General features: G+C 46.4%; 1 protein-coding gene across 1 annotated transcript in view; it reads left to right on the top strand.

Annotated features, from left to right (window-relative positions):
* LOC112119340 (sodium- and chloride-dependent GABA transporter 1) overlaps positions 1-18,852 on the top strand; it is a 36,407-nt gene that overhangs the window by 10,436 nt on the left and 7,119 nt on the right. The window contains exons 4-9 of the mRNA XM_024217962.1: positions 2,523-2,632; positions 3,090-3,222; positions 4,669-4,803; positions 8,243-8,346; positions 8,992-9,116; positions 10,490-10,602. Of these exons, the coding sequence (XP_024073730.1) occupies positions 2,523-2,632; positions 3,090-3,222; positions 4,669-4,803; positions 8,243-8,346; positions 8,992-9,116; positions 10,490-10,602 (720 nt within the window). The remainder of the gene's footprint in view (positions 1-2,522; positions 2,633-3,089; positions 3,223-4,668; positions 4,804-8,242; positions 8,347-8,991; positions 9,117-10,489; positions 10,603-18,852) is intronic.

The raw sequence follows: 18,852 nt of genomic DNA, 5'->3' as shown, positions 1-18,852 counted from the left end.
TTATTTGTAATGGGACCTAAGTGGGTGTTTAAGTGCTTTGCTGAATAGGGAGGGACGTGAGCACACACAGAAGTGCTTTGTTGAATTGGGGCATTAATCCTGACTTTTCAAGTGCAATACAGATTGGTTTTTTAATCCTATAAATCTAGGTACAAATAATATTTCAAACTCAAACCATATGTTTATTTTTTGTTCAATAAATCAAACCATTAGTTGCAGGTGAGGCTAACAAAAAGCTACAGTTACTATAAATATGCTATCCCTCAACCTATGAACTTTTGAGATCTAATGATGAAAAGCAACATGAGAGTGCCTGGTTTAATTAATAGCTATTAATTAGTGACAAGCAATTTTAAATACTTAATATTTAAGCAATTAATGTCATTTTATTAAGGTTTTAGTATTGCCCTAATCATAGCCTGATATTATTTCAAGGAGTACTTTGGCTAATACTCTGGAAAGTGACTAGCAAGTCTGGCTGCTGAGCTCCTGGCCTCTGACATTCAGACCCCTTTCAAGTGTCTCAAGATGGGTTCCCAAACATCTGGGCACCAAACATCACTAACTAATCACCATTTCCATCGACTAATTCTACCAAGAAGATAAAGTGTGTGTGTGTGTGTGTGTGTGTGTGCGCGCGCATGCACATATTTCATTTTAATATATATGTATTTATCCAATCTCCAAAAAAGATACTTCTTTTTAAATTGCAGTGAACCTGCTGTTCCTTATCCGGGAGTCATGTAGAGCAAAATGTGAATAAATCACTTTTCAATAGAGCAAAACCTCCTTTTGAAAGTAAGATAATTTTACAAGAAATGTTGTGCCAATATTCAGATGCATCACAAACATTCCAGACCATATACCTGCCCATATGCTGCACTAGGAACTATGTGCAATATTACTTTGGGATCCTGTAGGCCTGTCTCAACCATTTGGATCAAAGAATCAGTCCCTGTGACTGAATGCTGGATGCTTTATATGGGCTCAGAATTCTGCTTTTCCTTATATAGGGCCTGATCTAAAGCCTATGAAGACCTTGGAAAGACTACTGTTGACTACAATGGCCTTGGGATCAGGCCCATTGTACATTTAGTGGCATAGGCTGTTATATTTTGGGTAGATAATTTCAATAGAAAACTAGATAAATCATTCCAGAAAAGCCTTCAGATGAAGTTAATAAAATTGGACAAAGTATGGATGTTTCTCTGAAGCCATTGATGTAATATTGTTTTAATAGTATTAAGTTTATAAATAAGGTTTAATCTTTCACTTAAACTTTGATCTTTTGTGGTGATTGGGCATAAATATTTTACCTGGTCCTTAACTTATATTGGCACAGGCTCATATGCCCAACAGCCCTCCTTCCATCATAACTTTGAGATGCCTACAGAGCCCTCTCCATCACATCTTCACATTCTCTGCCGTCCATCCAGCACATCCTTGCCTTCCCAAGCACGACCTCACATTCTTCACAGTTCCCCAGGTATGCCCTGGCATTCCCTCTACACTCCCCACTGGTGCACCCTCATGTTCCCAATGCACAGACATCCGTGCATCCTTGCATTCCCCACAGTCCCACTTGGGTGCTTCTGGCTATTCACCCCCAGGACATCCTTGTCTTCCCTACAGTACATCACAGAGCCTATTCACATTCCTCACAGTTCCTCAGGTACATCCTAGTGTTCTTCCCAGGTCCCCAGCATGCCCTCATGTTACACATGGGCTCTGGCACGGTCCTCCTTTCCCTACAGTTGTCTGCCCAGTACATACTCATATTCCCAATATCCTTGCGATCCCCAACCTCCACAACATGACCTTGGGATCTCCATTCCTCATGTTCCCCACAGTTCCCCTATCACATCCTTGAGCTCTCCCACCCCCTATGTCTACATGTTCCCCACAATCCCCCAAGCATGTCCTGATGCTACCTGCAGTCCTCATGTTCTATAGGTCCCTTCTACCACCCAATGCATTTTCACATTCCTACAGTCACCCACATACCCACACCAATATGGCTTCACAGTCCCACCCCCTACTTGGTACATCCTTGCACTTCTGCAACTCCCCTTTGCCATACCCTCATGACTTCAGCTACCTATCCCTGTGTTTCCATATTCCCCCCACACACCTCAGATATCTTTATGTTCCAACAGTCACCCTGCCCACCCGGCCTCACATTCTAGTTTCTCCACCCACCCAGCCTTCTGTTTACACAGCCCCCCAGAACATTCTTACATTCCTACCCTGCCCCCCAACCTGCCTCATGTTTCCACACCCCCTGAACACCCCCTGCCCTCGAGGAAGTCCTCACATTCCCTCACCACAACCCACAGAATATCCTGTTGTTAGAATGTGACTTTTTAATTCAAATGGAGATGGGAGCAGCTTAAAAAACAAGTATGTTCTAAATCATAACAGGGCAATGAAGCAGGGATAAGTGACTGACAGAAGAGAGCATTTCGAGAACAGAACTGAGCCATGCTTCCCTAATTGTATCCTCCCCTTCCTCTTCCCATTAGGATCTGCCATGGCAAAGCTGTGGCAATGCCTGGAACACAGAGAGATGCTTTTCCAACTACTCCCTCAATGATACCACCAACCTGACCAGCGCTGTGACCGAGTTCTGGGAGTACGTCTCCAGCCTAAGTCAGGTTTCACCACTGCAGGGATCATCTCATCAATTCATGGGGGCTTCTTGTTCATCCATTTGAAAGTAGCTTTGAAAGACTCTGTTGGAGGCATGAAATTGTTCCTCAGACCGTGCTGAATGGGTGCTCTCTGTCTCCTGAGGGGGCATTCCTGCTAAATGTCCGGTTTGTGTGCAGTTAAACCTTCAGACAGAGCAAGGAGGGTCAAAACACCTCCCATCATCCATCCTTCTTCCTTCAGGCCCTCACACTAGATCTCATATTCTTTCTGACCTTCATGCCTTTTGCCAATGTTTGGGCTCACACCCACCTTTTGTGCCCTCTGCCCGCATCTGGGCTTGCCCCCATCCTTCATTCCTTCTGCCTGTGTCTGGAATCTCAAATCATTCAGTCACTGTAGATTATACTTTTGTCTAATTCCGTGTCTTTTGTCTGCAGGAGGAACATGCACCAGATCTCTGGTGGCCTGGGGGAGCCAGGTAACATCCGCTGGCCCCTAGCAGGAACTCTTGCTTTAGCATGGGTTCTGGTCTATTTCTCCATCTGGAAAGGAGTAGAGTGGACTGGAAAGGTACTTTGTAATAATCAAGCGATACAGTGCTGCCTTTTATTACTGTACTCATCTCTCATGGTGAAATGTCCTCCAGATTCAATTTTGAGTGCCTGTAATTAGGGTTTACTGTGTTTCAAGGAAGAATTGGAGTGTGTGCCATTAAATTCTTTACCTTTCTCAGTGGTAAAAATTGCCACAGGAGTTATGGTATTCTAAGCATAGAGAATACTTCTTAACCGTAGCATCTCCGGACTGAGTATTGAACTTTCAGACTTTTGGAAAGATTTAAGCCAAGCTTTTAAAAAAATGACTTTCAAAGCCCAACTTGAAACACCATAAAGGGGTCTTTGCCCTTCCCTGAGCACCCGCTCTCTGAAACTCAGGTCATTTTAGGGGATCAGAAATTGAGCATCCAGAATCACTGGTCTCTTGTCAGCTCATACTTTGAGTTTTGAGGATGACCCTCGAAACAGAAACATGTTGCTATTTCCTAGTGTATGACATTACGGACTAGTACCAAAAAAAGAAACACCTGAGAAATTGCTTAGTTTGGTAAAATGGTGCTAGTGGGATATATTATGTAGGATGTAACTTGGAGTTATGGGATGACATTAAGAAAAGAGTAATCTAGACTGAATGTCAGAAAAAAATTCTTCACAGTAAACTTTCTTAGGTTGTGAATTAGTCTCCCAAGAAAAGTGGGGGAAGCACCTTCAGGCAAACTAACATTACTTGAATCATTTAAATAAAGAAAGACTTCTTTGGCCCAAATTCATCACTTGTGCAATTCCACTGCTTTCGGTGCAGTTACACGAGGCTCTAATTTCTGTGATCAGTAAAGCCTCTTCTCGTTAGTAGAAGAAACCCCCAATATTCAGAAATATTACCTGAAGAGAAACATAACACAGAATCTGCAAGAAAAATGTCAACCAGTTTCTTACAAAAGAGCCATTAGCCCTCAATTTAAACTTCATGGAGGCCATGTCCTTCCCTAATGATCAGTCTTGGCAGGAAGAACTAACACACTTAGGGCATGTCTACACTTACCGTGGATCGACACTGCAGTGATCGATCCACGGGGAGGTTGAGTTAGTGGGTCTAGTGAAGACTCGCTAAATCGACCACAGATCACTCTCCCATCGACTCCGGTACTCCACCAGAACAAGAAGCATAAGGAAAGTCTACTGGAGAGTTTCTTCTGTCAACCCAGTGCGGTGTAGACACCACAATAAGTCGATCTAAGCTACGTCGACTCCAGCTATGTTATTCACATAGTTGGAGTTGCACAACTTAGGTCAACTTATTCCTGTAGTGTAGACCTGCCCTTAGAGCCCAGTTCACTTCTCACTTACACCAGTGCAAATCAGGAGTAAACCCACTGAAGCTAGGAGAATCAAGTCACTGCTGTAGCTCTGACTGTGAGTGCCTCACTACACAACTAACATCTCCCTTTGTCTCTCTCAGGTTGTGTATTTCTCAGCCACCTACCCTTACTTCATGTTAATTATTCTTTTCTTCCGTGGAGTCACTCTACCAGGAGCCAAGGAGGGAATTCTCTTTTACATCACACCAGACTTCAGTAAACTCTCTAAGTCTGAGGTGGGTCCTTCAATGTTTAAAGCTTTTACACTGCTGTATTCAAGTTCCTTGGCACTTTGAACATTTCAAGTTTCTCTCATAACCAAAAAAACCTCCCAAGAATCCCAGTAGCCACAGTCTTCACAGTCAGAGACAAAACTGGGCCAGATTCACAACTGGTGTAGATCAGTGGCACTCCATGGAAATCCTGTAGTATTATCAATGGAGCGATGTTGATTTACACCAACTGCAGACGTGCCCCTCTGACATGCGGATGCTCCATTACACTGATTATTCTAGGGGTAACTATTTGGGTTGGATGGTGCAGTCCTACGTAGAGGAGGCAATGGAACCCTATATTGCCCATACCTGCAATGCTAGATGTAGGTACGCGTTCAGCGTTAGACATAGCTGTTATTTTAGGTGGAAGTGTTTAAATGGCAAGTGATAGCCATATACTGTTTGCCTTGCTCAATGGGAAGCCCAGTGCAGTAGACATGCTTGAGAAGGCAAGTTTCTCTCTGTTATAGAGTAACAATTCCTTAGAGGTCTGTGGGGTCGCTGGTCATGCACAAGTGATGACAACTGAATAGTCCTGATTGTCTAGAGCTCCCAGTGATCCCTCTTTGTAGGAATCACTGCACTGTAACAGTATTGCCAACCCATGAGTAAGGCTTCCCACAAAAAATTACAAGATTGGTTTAAACATCATGCCATATATATAACAAAAACACCTTCTGTGGTCTTTTTATTAGCCCACTGGGTTTGGGCCTTTAAGTTACACAGGGGGCACATTTTCCAGCTTTTCTCTGCAACTATGCAGGCTAGAAACTACAACTTTTAAACAATGAAAGCTGAGATTCTCATGTAATCAGCTGACTCCGGGGGCTGGGGCTTTAAGAAAACATACCAGCTATGGTGAGACTTGTGATAAAACACGAGTGTTGGCACTCCTGCTCTAAGTACAGATCTTCCGCAGACCCCTTCCCTTCCCCTTGCATTGTGAGGTAGAGAAAATGGTTCAGAATAATTAAGACACAATCTCAGCCCCAACCCCAGTTTCTACCCATTTCTGGAACCAAAACATGAACCAAAGTATTGTAAAGATTATGGGATGTTCATTTAGAGCCAGGTTGCAGCTGGCTCTTGGTGTGTCTGTAAGTTGGGGAAGGCACAAAGAGATCTCCCCTTCTTGTGGCTGATGAAAAGCGCTGTATAAGAGCTAGGTATTATTATTGTGCATCTCCCAAGCACAGCGACTGCTCTCTGCTAGAATCCTCCTGGGACATTAGCAACCCCAAAAAGAGCAAAGGCTGTACCCCCCACCTCCTCTCCTAGCCTGTATTGCTGGCTTGCTTTAGAGAAGTGTGCTTGTTTCATCCTCCCATATGGTGGAGCAGCATGTGCATCCCCCCCGAGTACAAGAGGAATTATGCTTCTGTAACACTGACAGACCCCAGTCGTTGGTAGGCAAAATTGAACCTGGGGCCTCTGGAGCTTAGTGCATGAGCCTCTACTGCATGAGCTAAATGCCAACTGGCTGTTAGTTAAGGCTGTAGAGCAACCTCATTAATCTCTCTCTCTCTAAGTGTTCTCAGTGCCAGGAAGTGGGTGGGTTACACTTCTATGAGGTAACATGTCTCCACTTGGGACCCTCACCCCCATACAACACAGGCTAGTGTCTTAAAGCGCAATCTGGCCCTTAACAATTTTCTTCCATTACTGTTCATCTCCACCTGTCTCTGTGCTTCTGAGTTCAGGCTGACTCTGGAAGCGCTGAAATATGGGGAGAAAGCTGTTCTCCTGGCATTTCTGGAAGCGGAAAGTAGTGGAAATCAAGTGTAGAAGCCTGTTCTCATGAGATTTCCAGTCCTGCCTTGCTGGCCCCAGAAGCTCTGGTTAGTTTGGATAAGCAGCCAACTTTTTAGGTGTTTATGTGAAAGGAACCCAAATTTGAAATCATTTGAGGTTCCCTCGTCAGTAGTGCCAGACAAGAGCAGAGCGTGAGTTGCAGAGTTTAGATCTGGGTTTAGTTGCAGAGTTTAGATCAGAGTTTAGTGCTGAGAGCGAGACGGGAGGTAGTGGGAACATGCTAATTAGGGCCCATCTCCAGCACTGATTTTTATTCGTGTTAGTTGCTGTGCAAGCAACCTGGGAGTCTCACTGCAGCAGGCTCTTCTGTCCCAGCTAAACAATGTAGGAGTCAATACTGCACAGCCTGAAGGGAATCGTAGGCCTGTTGATAAGGACATTGACATTCATTTCTGGAGTATGTCAGTGTAGTCCAGAGGTGGGCAAACTACGGCCCGTGGGCCACATCCGGCCCGTGGGACCGTCCTGCCCGGCCCTTGAGCTTCCGGCCGGGGAGGCTAGCCCCCGGCCCCTCCCCGCAGCCTCAGCTTGCCATGCTGCCAGCGCTCTGGGCTGTGAGCTCCTGCCGGGCAGCGGGGCTGTGAGACTGCATGGCTGGCTCTGGCCGGGGGTTGGGGGGGAGGAGTGTTGCAGCTGCAGGTGTAATGTATTAAACTGCTCTCAGTAAGAATGTGCTACTGGTAGCAGTTACTGATACATAACATTGTAAGAAACTGCTATTGTATAAAACTGCTACCTGATGTAGCAAATGCCTACAGGTAGCAGTTTCTTGCACTATAGTGTGTGTGAAATTGCTACATGTAGAAATGTGCTATCTGTAGCAGTTATTGATATGGATAGACTGTAAGAAACTGCTGTTGTAAAAAACTTTAATTTAATACACTACACCAGTCCTGGTGCTCTGAGCGGCATGGTAAGGGGGCTGAGAGTGGGGGGGTTGGATAAGGGACTGGGAGTCCCGGGGGGCAGTCAGGGGACAGGGAGCAGGGGGCGGTTGGATGGGGCGGAGGTTCTGGGGGAGGGGTCAGTGGATGGGGAACAGAGGGGTTGGATAGGCATGGGAATCTCGGGGGGCCTGTCAGGGGGTGGGGATGTGGATAGGGGCTGGGGCAATCAGAGGATAGGAAGCAGGGGGGTTGGATAGGGGGTGGGGTCCTGGGGAGTGGTGGTTGGGGTGGGTCCTGGAAGGGGGCGATCAGGGGACAAGGAGCGGGGGGAGGGTTGGTTGGGTCGGAGGTCTGAGGGGGACAGTCAGAGGGCGGGAAGTGGGAGGGGGCACATAGGGGGCGGGAGCCAGCCTGTTTGGGGAGGCACAGCCTTCCCTACCCGGCCCTCCATACAGTTTTGGAACCCCAATTCAGCCCTCAGGCCAAAAGGTTTGCCCACCCCAGTGTAGTCTCTTACCTAAAACTTCATCAAAATCAACATTTTCACTGTCCCCCCTGCCACACTTCCCCTGCTACATGCTTTAGACACGATAAGTTATTGTTCAAAGAAGATCTAGAGAGCTAGATGGACAGATTGGATTATGCAGAATGTTCTGACACTGCTACGGAATATTGAGTCATGGCTTGTTCTTCCTTTGCAGGTCTGGATGGATGCAGCCACACAGATCTTTTTCTCCTATGGACTGGGGTTGGGATCTCTGATTGCCCTGGGAAGCTATAACTCCTTCCATAACAATGTATACAAGTCAGTATTCTTCAAATACCTCTACAATCAGAAAGACACACAGAGGCAAACTGTGAACCCCTGTGTGACATTGGAAAGCGTTTAGTCACAGGGGTATTCCCATTGCAGTCACCGAGACTACTCCTGTGAGTAACTACTCTCCAGTGTAAGGGGTTCACAATCTGGCCCATAGTACCTGATGCTGTACGGTCTGTAATTCACCAGCACGCAACCCAGGCCTCACCACTGATCCTCATATCTGAATATCTTCTGGCCACAGGACATCACCAAGTTACCCACCCCACCTCTGACCTTCACCTCTCACGGTCACCTGTCCACAGCATGGTAACATGCCTCCTCATGTAACCCACACACCTTCTGGGTGTGGTGTTCTGTCCCATCTAGTGGCACCGAGGCCACGTAGAGAGAGAGATAAAATGAGTCTACTCTACAGCCTTAGTTAAGAGTTAGTTGGCTTTTAGCTCATGCAGTAGAGGCTCCAGAGGTCCCAGATTCGGTTCCGCCCGCCGACGACTGGGGTCTGTTGGTGTTACACTCAGGCCTTATTTTCACCCTCACCTCATCCCCTAACTCCGATCCTGTTCTGATTCACTGACTGGACCAGAAATGCAGAAGGTTTTCTCACATCTCTGTTTGCTTTTCTAGAGACTCAATCATCGTCTGCTGTATAAATTCCACCACCAGCATATTTGCAGGATTTGTCATTTTCTCCATTGTTGGCTTCATGGGTCACATCACCAAGAAGTCAATCGCTGAGCTGGCATCTTCAGGTAAGCAGACATTGCGTGTGTAGTGTTCAGACTAGCAGTGTGATCCAGTGGGTGGGGCACTGGCATGGGGGTCAGGAAAGCTGGGTTTTATTTCCAGCTCTGCTACTGACCTATTATGTCACCTTGGACAAGTCACTTCACCTCTCTAGCCTCTGTTTCTCCCCCTACCCTAACAACACTGCGAACTCATACCCTTTGTAATGCCATTGAAGCTCAATGGAGTTACGGGGTGTAAATGAGAGGAGAATAAGGCCAGTTTTGGAGGAGAATTTTTATATATTGTGCACAACTAATTCTATTAAACTTACGAGACCAGAGCCCCGACTGCCTTCAATGCAGCAATGCCAGTTTTCACGTCTGAAGATCTGGCCCAAGAAGTGAGTGAAAATGACTCCAAAAAAGAAAACAGGTTCCAAATGTTCAGAATGTGATCATAGTGAACAGCATTTTGTCAATCAGCATGGTGTTCTCACTGAGCCTTCCTGACTGGGACACAAGTGTGTAATTCAATTTCCTGAGATCGTACAGAGTTGTAGGACTGGATGGCTCAGGAGATTGGGAATGAGCCATTTGGCAAATTCTTTGCCAAGCTGAACAGATGTGAGGAATGGCCTGGGTCCCAGAGGAATTTGGGAAGCCTATTCCTGATAGACTCAGGTGCTCTTTCCTCTCAGGTTCCCAACACAGGAAATTCTGAGGTTTGTTGTACTACACCTGGATTGTCTATTGCTCAGGATTGCTGCACTTAAGGAGGCTCTTTATGGGCGTAGCCCTTTGTTAGAGCTTTCCCAGGGAGTAGCTAAGCTCTGATCCGATCAGTATTCTCACAAGAGCTGACTGAAACTCAATGTTTCCTTTTTCTGGGAAATTCTGACATTTTTGTTCTGAATTCCATTTTCAACCTTATCAAAGAGGGTCTTTTTTTTTTTTTATTTTCCCCCCTCCTCCCCCCCAACTAAATTTCATTGCGATCGACATGTTTCCCCAGAAAGTTTCAATTTTGACTAAATGGCATTTTGGGACCGAAAAAATCCTGTTGGAAATTGTTTGACCAACCCTAATTCTCAGTAGCAAAGTATATGCATTTCCAGGAAAACGTTTGATCTCCCAGTCTGTTCCTGCCTCATTGATTATGGTAACAAAATGGCATTGTTGTTTAAATGGGGGAAAAGATGAATGGATTCTCAAGTCCCTCACCCCTCCTTTGTGCAGCACAGGCCAAGGGGGCAGATTTTCGTGGAGCCCATATTAAAATATTGGCAAGTTTTTGCTGTTGCCATCTCCCGGTTTAATAGTCGTACTGAGCTCTGACATGCCTCATTGTTAAAGCGCGTTAGAAATATAAACTATTCAATACGTTTTCATTCTGGTAGGTCCAGGACTGGCTTTCCTCGCCTACCCACAGGTTGTCACGCAGCTGCCCATGTCCCCTCTCTGGTCGATTCTCTTCTTCTCCATGTTAATGATGTTAGGCCTTGACAGCCAGGTGAGACAACACATCGGGGAAAGTGGGTAAGAAGCAAAGTTGTGGTTAGATGAGAACCGCCACGGATGACAGTTGTCTATCCTCCTCTGTCAGTCCTGTACAGTGTTCCATCTAATTTTTTCCATCCATGTGCAGAATGAATTTTGTTATGTGCACCATATTGAGGTAATGTGCGGATGTGCGCCACCAATAGAAACCAAAAACCTAGATATAATATATATTTTTAAAAAGTTACCATAGGGATAATTACTTCAGCCAGGACAGGTTAGGCATTTTAGAACTCACTACTCAAAGAATTAAATGTAAGTGTAAGAGAGAAATAAAAGTTATGAAATGCATAGACCAGTCAAAACACTAAAATAACACACTTTGAAAGAAGTATCAAGAAGTAACAACAACAATACAAGTATGTGTTGGGAGGTGAGTGTGAAAGACTGTGTGTGTGTGTGTGTGTGTGTGTGTGTGTGTGAGAGAGACAGACGCACACCGTGTGTGTGTGTGTGTGTGTGTGTGTGTGTGTGTGTGTGTGTGTGTGTGTGTGTGTGTGAGAGAGACAGACAGAGAAGTGTGTTGCCCCTTTAAATATGCTGCCCTTTTAAGTAGATCAGCAAGTTCAGGCACAGCAGCAGCTACCAGCAAGCTCCCTCCGTCCTGAGCCTTATTGTGTGTCTCCGCCCCCGGCTCTGTGGAAATGGTGTACAGGAGGAGGGGGACACCCTGACATTAGCACCCCACCCCCTTGCTCTGCACAGCAAGCAGGAGGCTCCTGGGAGCAGCTCCAGGGCAGGGCCAGCACACAGCAGTGGGGGGAGGGACACCTGAACTCCCCGCACTTGATAGCCTGCTGAGCGGCTTCCCAGCCGCACAGCTTACAGGGAACGTAGGTCCTGTATAGAGTGATTTCTCTCACTCAGCAATGAGATCCTCCATTCTGGGCAGATATTCAGTGGAGCGATCTCCTGTACTCCTGATGAGCCCTGTCCACATAACCAGTTGTATATGAGGTGACCTCCCATCCTGCCTTAATAAGTCCCTTTCCTATCGCAATTCTTTTGTGGCTGATCTCCTATAGACTTCAATCTGTCCCATCCATATAATTAGTTATTTGTGGGGTAATCTCCCATTTGCTGATGGGCAATGGGTAGTGGGCAGGAACCATCTTTTTATTCTGTCTGTGCACAGTGCCTAGCATGATGGGGCCTGATCACTACCTGGGGCCACCATTTCCCCGTCAGTCTCTTTTGAAAGCTCTTTTTCATTCAAATGAAAAATTCAGATGTTAATTTGCATACACCTGAGCTCCCAAGGTGCCTCATGGGAGTTGTAGTTTAGGTATCTTATGCCCTCATTGTCCTTCTATATGGGCTCAGCTCCTTGGACAGACTACATCTCCCATGATGCACCATGGTCTCCTATTCTGTGAAAAGTTTTGCTATTTCAGTTTGTCGTCCGCAATTTCCTCAGTCCTGAGCCTGGGAAAGAGCATGTCTATGCGATGTGCCAAGAGTCAGTCGCATCACAATGTGCTGGTGCAATGCTAATGAGCCACATTTCAAAAAGTAGTGACAGGGCAGAGGTAGAGAGCTAGGCTTGGCTCTGAACTCTTCCAGAATTTGGGGATGTTTAGTGTTTCGCCTCAGCCCCATCTCTAGTAAAAAGAGACAACCCTAGTGGCAGTGAAAGTGTTCTCAGTTTCTCAAGCACCCTGGGTAAAAGCGGCTGGCAATGTCACAGAGGGAGCAGGCACAGCGTCTGGCTGGTGCTCTCGCTAGTACTGGCAGCGAGGTTCCAGACGAGCTACAGCCAGACCTCTTTCCTGCCAGAGGAACGTGAGTTGTGGCTCTACAAGAATATCCTGTGAGGACACTGGAGGGGGCAATATCAGGGTGTACCAGAAGATCCCAACTCACACACACCAAAAAAGAAGGGACTGGATGGTACTTATGTATTTTGCACATGATAACTTGCATAATTTTTGATAACGTGAGCATCAAAATAGCCAGGTAGCCAACCAACTAATCCTGTAAAAGCTCTCTTTTGGTTGGGGTCTGCGGAGGGCTTGTGTACTCCTCAGCCCATAGAGAGCACACTGAGCTGGGATGGGAATGCAGCATTAGGCAGGCTCAGGTGCCTGAAAAAAAACGTTTCTGGGTAAACAGCAGAGCTGGGTGGATACCTCAAATCTAAGAATGTTCACCTGGATAAATACTTGAATCATAGACTCATAGACTCATAGACTTTAAGGTCAGAAGGGACCAATATGGTCATCTAGTCTGACCCCCCGCATGATGCAGGCCACAAAAGCTGACCCCCCCACTTTCCCTTAGCTCTGCTGTTGAAGTCTCCAGATCGTGATCTAAAGACTTCAAGTCGCAGAGAATCTTCCAGCTTGCGACCCCTGCCCTATGCTGCGGAGGAAGGCGAAAAACCTCCAGGGCCACTGCCAATCCACCCTGGAGGAAAATTCCTTCCCGACCCCAAATATGGCGATCAGCAGAACCCCGAGCATATAGGCAAGAATCTCTAGCCAGACCCTCATTTTACCAGTGATGGCCGTTATTGCCTAATTGATTAGAATCATGTAATCCCATCAAACCATTCCCTTCATAAACTTATCTAGCCTAATCTTGAAGCCAGAGAGGTCTTTCGCCCCCACCGTTTCCCTCGGAAGGCTGTTCCAAAATTTCACCCCTCTGACGGTTAGAAACCTTCGTCTAATTTCAAGCCTAAATTTCCCCACGGCCAGTTTATATCCATTCGTTCTCGTGTCCACATTAGCACTGAGCTGAAACAATTCCTCCCCCTCCCTGGTATTTATCCCTTTGATATATTTGAAGAGAGCAATCATATCCCCCCTCAGCCTTCTTTTGGTTAGGCTAAACAAACCAAGCTCCTCGAGTCTCCTTTCATAGGAAAGGTTTTCCATTCCTTGGATCATCCTAGTTGCCCTTCTCTGTACCCGTTCTAGTTTCAGTTCATCCCTTTTAAACATAGGAGACCAGAACTGCACACAGTACTCCAAGTGAGGTCTCACCAGCGCCTTGTATAACGGAAGCAGCACCTCCCTGTCCCTACTAGAAATACCTCTCCTTATGCATCCCAAGATCGCATTAGCTTTTTTCGCAGCCACGTCGCATTGCCGACTCATAGTCATCCTGCGATCAACCAGGACTCCGAGGTCCTTCTCCTCCTCAGTCACTTCTAACCTATGCGTCCCTAGCTTATAACTGAAATTCTTATTAGTCATCCCTAAATGCATTACCTTACACTTCTCACTATTAAATCTCATCCTATTACTAATACTCCAATTTACAAGGTCATCCAAGTCTCCCTGCAGAATATCCCGATCCTTCTCCGAGTTGGCAATGCCTCCCAACTTTGTGTCATCCGCAAACTTTATCAGCCCACTCCTACATTCGGTTCCCCTCCTGCTTTGTTTTTCATTGTTATTGGCATTAAGATAGCATCTAGAGAACTCAACTAAGATCAGGCCCTCCTTGTGCTAGGCAGGTACAAATACATAATAGGAGACAGTCCCTGCTCTGAAGATCTTACGATCCAAATAGACAAAACAGAAAAAAGGTGTGAGGGGAAATGGAGGCACGGGGAGGTGAAGTGTTGCTCGGGGTCACCCAGCAGGTGAGTGGCAGAGCTGGGAATAAATTCAAGGTCCCCTGGGCCAGTTCCCCATCCACTGGCTCATGCTGCCTCTCCGATGCCCCTTATTTGTCTGGGATCTGCAAGTATTCATTTCTGCTGAATGAGTTTGCTGGCAGGAATGTCCACGTACAAAGGAAATTTTAAGCAACTACTAGAGACTATTTATAGAAGGTGAATTTGGCAATAGGAATTGTGAGACCTGATTCCAAGAGATACCACTCAGAGTCAGAGAACACAGGCACCAGGATTTCTTTGTACTGCAGTAGCTCCTGGCCCTATTGTACCGGGTATAGTACAGACACAGGCAAGTTAGCTTACTTTATCAAAGGAAATATCAGCTATTCCTGAGTGACACATCCAAATCACCAGACACTGGCTGATTCCTTGAAAGGCTTACAGAAGCAGTGGGTTTGGAAGGGGAAGATGATAGTGCCCTTCCCAGTTAATTCTGTGAGAGCATTCTGTGCGTATGGGGCAGTGCAGGAGAAAGCCCACACCTTATAGGAAACCTTGTGCCATGGCCTGGTCTAGTCCCACTCTCTGGAGGGACACCAGCCAGTTGTGATGGGATCTGATTGCTGAATCCTACATGCTTCCTAGTCCCTGGGTCCAGGTAGTGACATAATAGCCATAGAGCAGATGCTTCCTACGGCGATGGAAGGGGTTTTTCTGTTGCTGTAGGTAATCCACCTCCCCGAGCAGCAGTAGCTAGGCTGATGAAAGAATTCTTCTGTCAACCTTGTTGCGTCTACATCGGAGGTTAGGTCGGCTTAGCTATGGTGCTCAGAGGTGTGGATTTTTTACACCCCTGAGCATTGTAGCTATGTTGATCAAAATTTTAAGTGTAGACCAAGACTTAAACAAGTTCCCTGTAGAGCCCACCTGGTGGTGGGAGCTCTGGTTTCTAGTTAACCCCTTCAGGGCAATGTGTAAGTAAAACAAGGAAACAGGCTTAGTAAAGGGATTTCTTAAACATAAACACACACCCCTTACTCTTAAAAAGCACAAGAGAGTTTTGTTTGTGAGTTCTGGGTTTGGTTCAAGGCCTTAGGGGAGGTAAAGTCCTTCCTTCCTCCACTCACTCCAGCTTGCCTTCTGTACCTGGTGATGAAATGGCTTCCTTGGCTTAGAAAGCAACTACCTTGTCAAAAAGATTGGATTAGATAGGGGGAGGGGTGGGATTCCAGCTCCTCCTCTCCCCAGACAGATTTCTGTGAAGAGAGTCCATTCAAAGCCAAAGGCCCTGCTGACAGAAACCCTATTGTTTGAGCAGGGGAAATTTGCTCAGTGTTGATGGCCCTTGATTGCTCTGTCACATCTTCCTTCCTCCCTCCCTCCCCTCGCCCCTACATAGCCTCTCCACTACAAAATGCTGCAAAATGGATGATCTGATCTACAATAACAAACTGGTTGCAATTACAGATAGCGTTCATAAAACCACATGAAATTCATAAATGGACGCAGACATATTCCCCAAACTGTCACACCTAATGTCCAATCAAATCTAATCAACCCAGCTGGAGCTTCACATGCTGAATGCTCCCACCGAACAGCTCAGACCGGGACTTATTGCAGATATTATTTGGCAAATAATCTCAAATAATGAGGAAATGTTCCCAAAGTAGCTACGTTCACTGACAGAACTATTCTCTATGGATCATTCACTCGGCTCTCGTAAATAGTTCGATACATGACAATAAGTCTCCTAAGCACTGTGTGGAATTATTGATGCCTTTGCTTCTCAAATATCACCTGAAAAACTTAGAGTCCCATATGACTGTCAGTCTCACAGGACCTGGAGCTCTGAGGGGGCTGTCAGTGCCTGGGGGAGGGGGTGCATGAGGCATCAAAAGCAAAACAAGCATTTAGAAAAAACAGATAAATAGATGTTGAGGGTTTCTATCTGCGTACTGGAGATTTCCTCATTCAGTGTATGATTTACACATACAGTGTAGAACCCACGATGCCGGCTTCTGCATGCAAAAAAATATGCCTACATTTGCTCATGCAGTAACAACTGTGCATGCAAATAGGTAGGTTAGGTGCCTGGCTAGTCATTAGTACACACAGGCTCCTGATTTGCATGTGTTGCGATAACTGAGCACACAAATGCAAGTGTGCAATTGCACAAGTACTTCAGGCTGCCGTTTTTGACAATTAGGCCCCACATGTTCTCAGAAAGCCTTGGCTGTGCACAGGAACATATTCTACAGGACGGTCAGCAGCCCAGTCCATGACTGCTTAGTCCAGGCCAGGTGCAGCAAGGTGGTAAGGCTCTTGTGTCAAACCACACCCTTAACAGGTGCTAGAACCCTTCAGAAGGCTGCTGAAGTTCTGCTGGCTCATTGTAGCAGGTGTAGCTCGTTATTGCACCGGGGCTAGAAGGGAGGTCGCTGTGGTTCCCTGGAGAGAGGGCAGAGTTGGTCCTGGAGGGACACCCAAGCTTGGGAGGGAAGCTAAGGTTGAGGTTTATGTTCTGGTAATGTTTATCAGCTACCAATAAAACCAAACCCCATGAAGGGGGGGAGAGGTGGGTCTTTGGTCAGTAAGATGTTGCTGCGCTCAGTGTTGAACACCTAACTGATTTAGGAGCCTAAATCTCATTCCCAAAGGGGTTTAGGCACTTAGAACCCTAAATCCTATCGACTCTCAAGGGGATTTAGACTCCTAAATCAGCTAGGCATTGCAATGCTAAGCAGTGCAACACCTAAATACCTTTAAAAATTGTGCCTCAGGACCCATTTCAGTGAAGCACTTAGGCACATGTTTAACTTTCAACATGCGCTTAAATCCATCCCGGTTCAACAAAACCCTTAAGCATGTGCTTAAAGTGAAGAATGTGTTAAGCACTTTGCTGAATCGGGGCCTAACTCCGGATCTGTGTGCTCTGGGGAGGACAGAGTCGGGACTCAGCCTGGTCACACCTGGGCTTAAGGAGAACTGCTTTTGGTGACACTAGGCAGCACAGGTTGCTGGAGAGTCAAGGGGAATAACAGGGTCTGTCTGTGTCCAGTAGCATCAGTAAAGAATCCTTTGTGTATTTACTACGCCATGAGGGACATCGCAAATTCTTATTCACAGCTGCAGTGGCATACATTGATACGCCCAGACACACGCACCCGTTTTCACTCGTGGGTTTAGTTCTCTTGCATCTAGACCCTCTTGCATAATATGCTAATGATTCCTTTTAACTACCAGTTTCCAGGTCAGGCATTTGCTCCACCAGGGGAGTTAGTGGCACCTTGTGATTCCAAGCCCGCGTGTGTCCCATGTGATGCCATCTCTTACAGGTTATTCATGAGCATTTCTCGCTGATGGAATCAGAGTCCTGCAGAGCAGAAACACCCACTCACAAGCCTATCCGCTGCACAGCTGTTTTTCTGCAATTAAACTCCCTTTGGGCCACCGTCTTCTCCTGCATGATACAAGGAGCTCTCCCGGAAGCCAGTGCGAGTTCTTTGTATCCTGTGGTGGGGGCTGAATGCCCCTTGGGCTGTGGGAAAACTCTCTTGTCTGCTAATTGATGTGAGGTGCCAGCCTGTCAGTGACTCAATATTCTACGGAGTCTCCTGCCCCACCATTGATGGCGTGACCAGACCCCGACAAGGGGGTGGGGGGAAAGAGTGGGGGAGAATCAGGAATGGAAATAAGAAACAGGAAATAACAGGATCACCAACTCAGGTTTGGGATGGGGGGGCAGACGCCGATAATCGAAAAGCAACAGGAATAATGAAGAGACACAACAATATACTGAGGAAAGGGAAACATTTCAGAAAACACACCAAAGCCACTGTAAAGAGAAAGAAGGAAGTGAGTACACAGAGTAATAACAATTATTATTTATTATTTGTATTATGCTAGCGCCTGGGAGCCCCAATCACAGACCTCAGACTCCCATTGTGCTAGGTGCTGCACAAACACAAAACAAAAGACTGTCCCTGCCCCAAAGATCTTATACTCTGAATATACAACCAGAGATAACAGATGGAGACAGACAGACCGATGGGAGGGGAGGGGTGAGGACAAGGAAACAATGAGACACTATTGGCCAGCACGATAGGCAGTGGACTCAGCACACCAGCAGCCTAAGCAATGTCAAAGAGGAAACACCGCAACGGCCTGCTCTTCAGAGGTATGGAGCACTCGCAACTCCAGCTGACATTAGTGGGAACCGCAGGAGCTCAGCACGGCTATAAATCAGGCCATTTTTATTTAGGTGCCTAAATGTTCTATTTGGGTGTCTAACTTTAGGCATCCAGGTTTGAAACCTTTAGCCTTAATGACTTGTCCAAGGTCATATGGCACATCAGTGTCAGGATTAGACCTTGAGGCCGCCTAGTTCCCAGCCAGGTGCACAAGCCACTAGACCATGCTTCTGCTCTGGCATTTAGATCTACTATGTGTCAGTAATCATCATGAAACAAGATACCATGTTACGTGGATTGCACTAGGAGCATCGCACAATTTCGCCATCTCTTCCTGTGTGTTCCATGTGGTCTAGTTAGGACATGGAGAAGTTTGTATCCTGTTGGTATTTACTGCTTCAGACTTCCTCTCCCCCTCCACTACTCCTCACACAACTCCCCTAGG

The sequence above is a fragment of the Terrapene carolina genome, unplaced genomic scaffold (genome assembly GCF_002925995.2).
Source record: "Terrapene carolina triunguis isolate 2854851 unplaced genomic scaffold, T_m_triunguis-2.0 Scaffold247, whole genome shotgun sequence".
NCBI classification, from domain to species: domain Eukaryota; kingdom Metazoa; phylum Chordata; order Testudines; family Emydidae; genus Terrapene; species Terrapene triunguis.
Note: the sequence above shows the minus strand (reverse complement) of the source record. Positions and strands in the feature narration are given on the sequence as shown.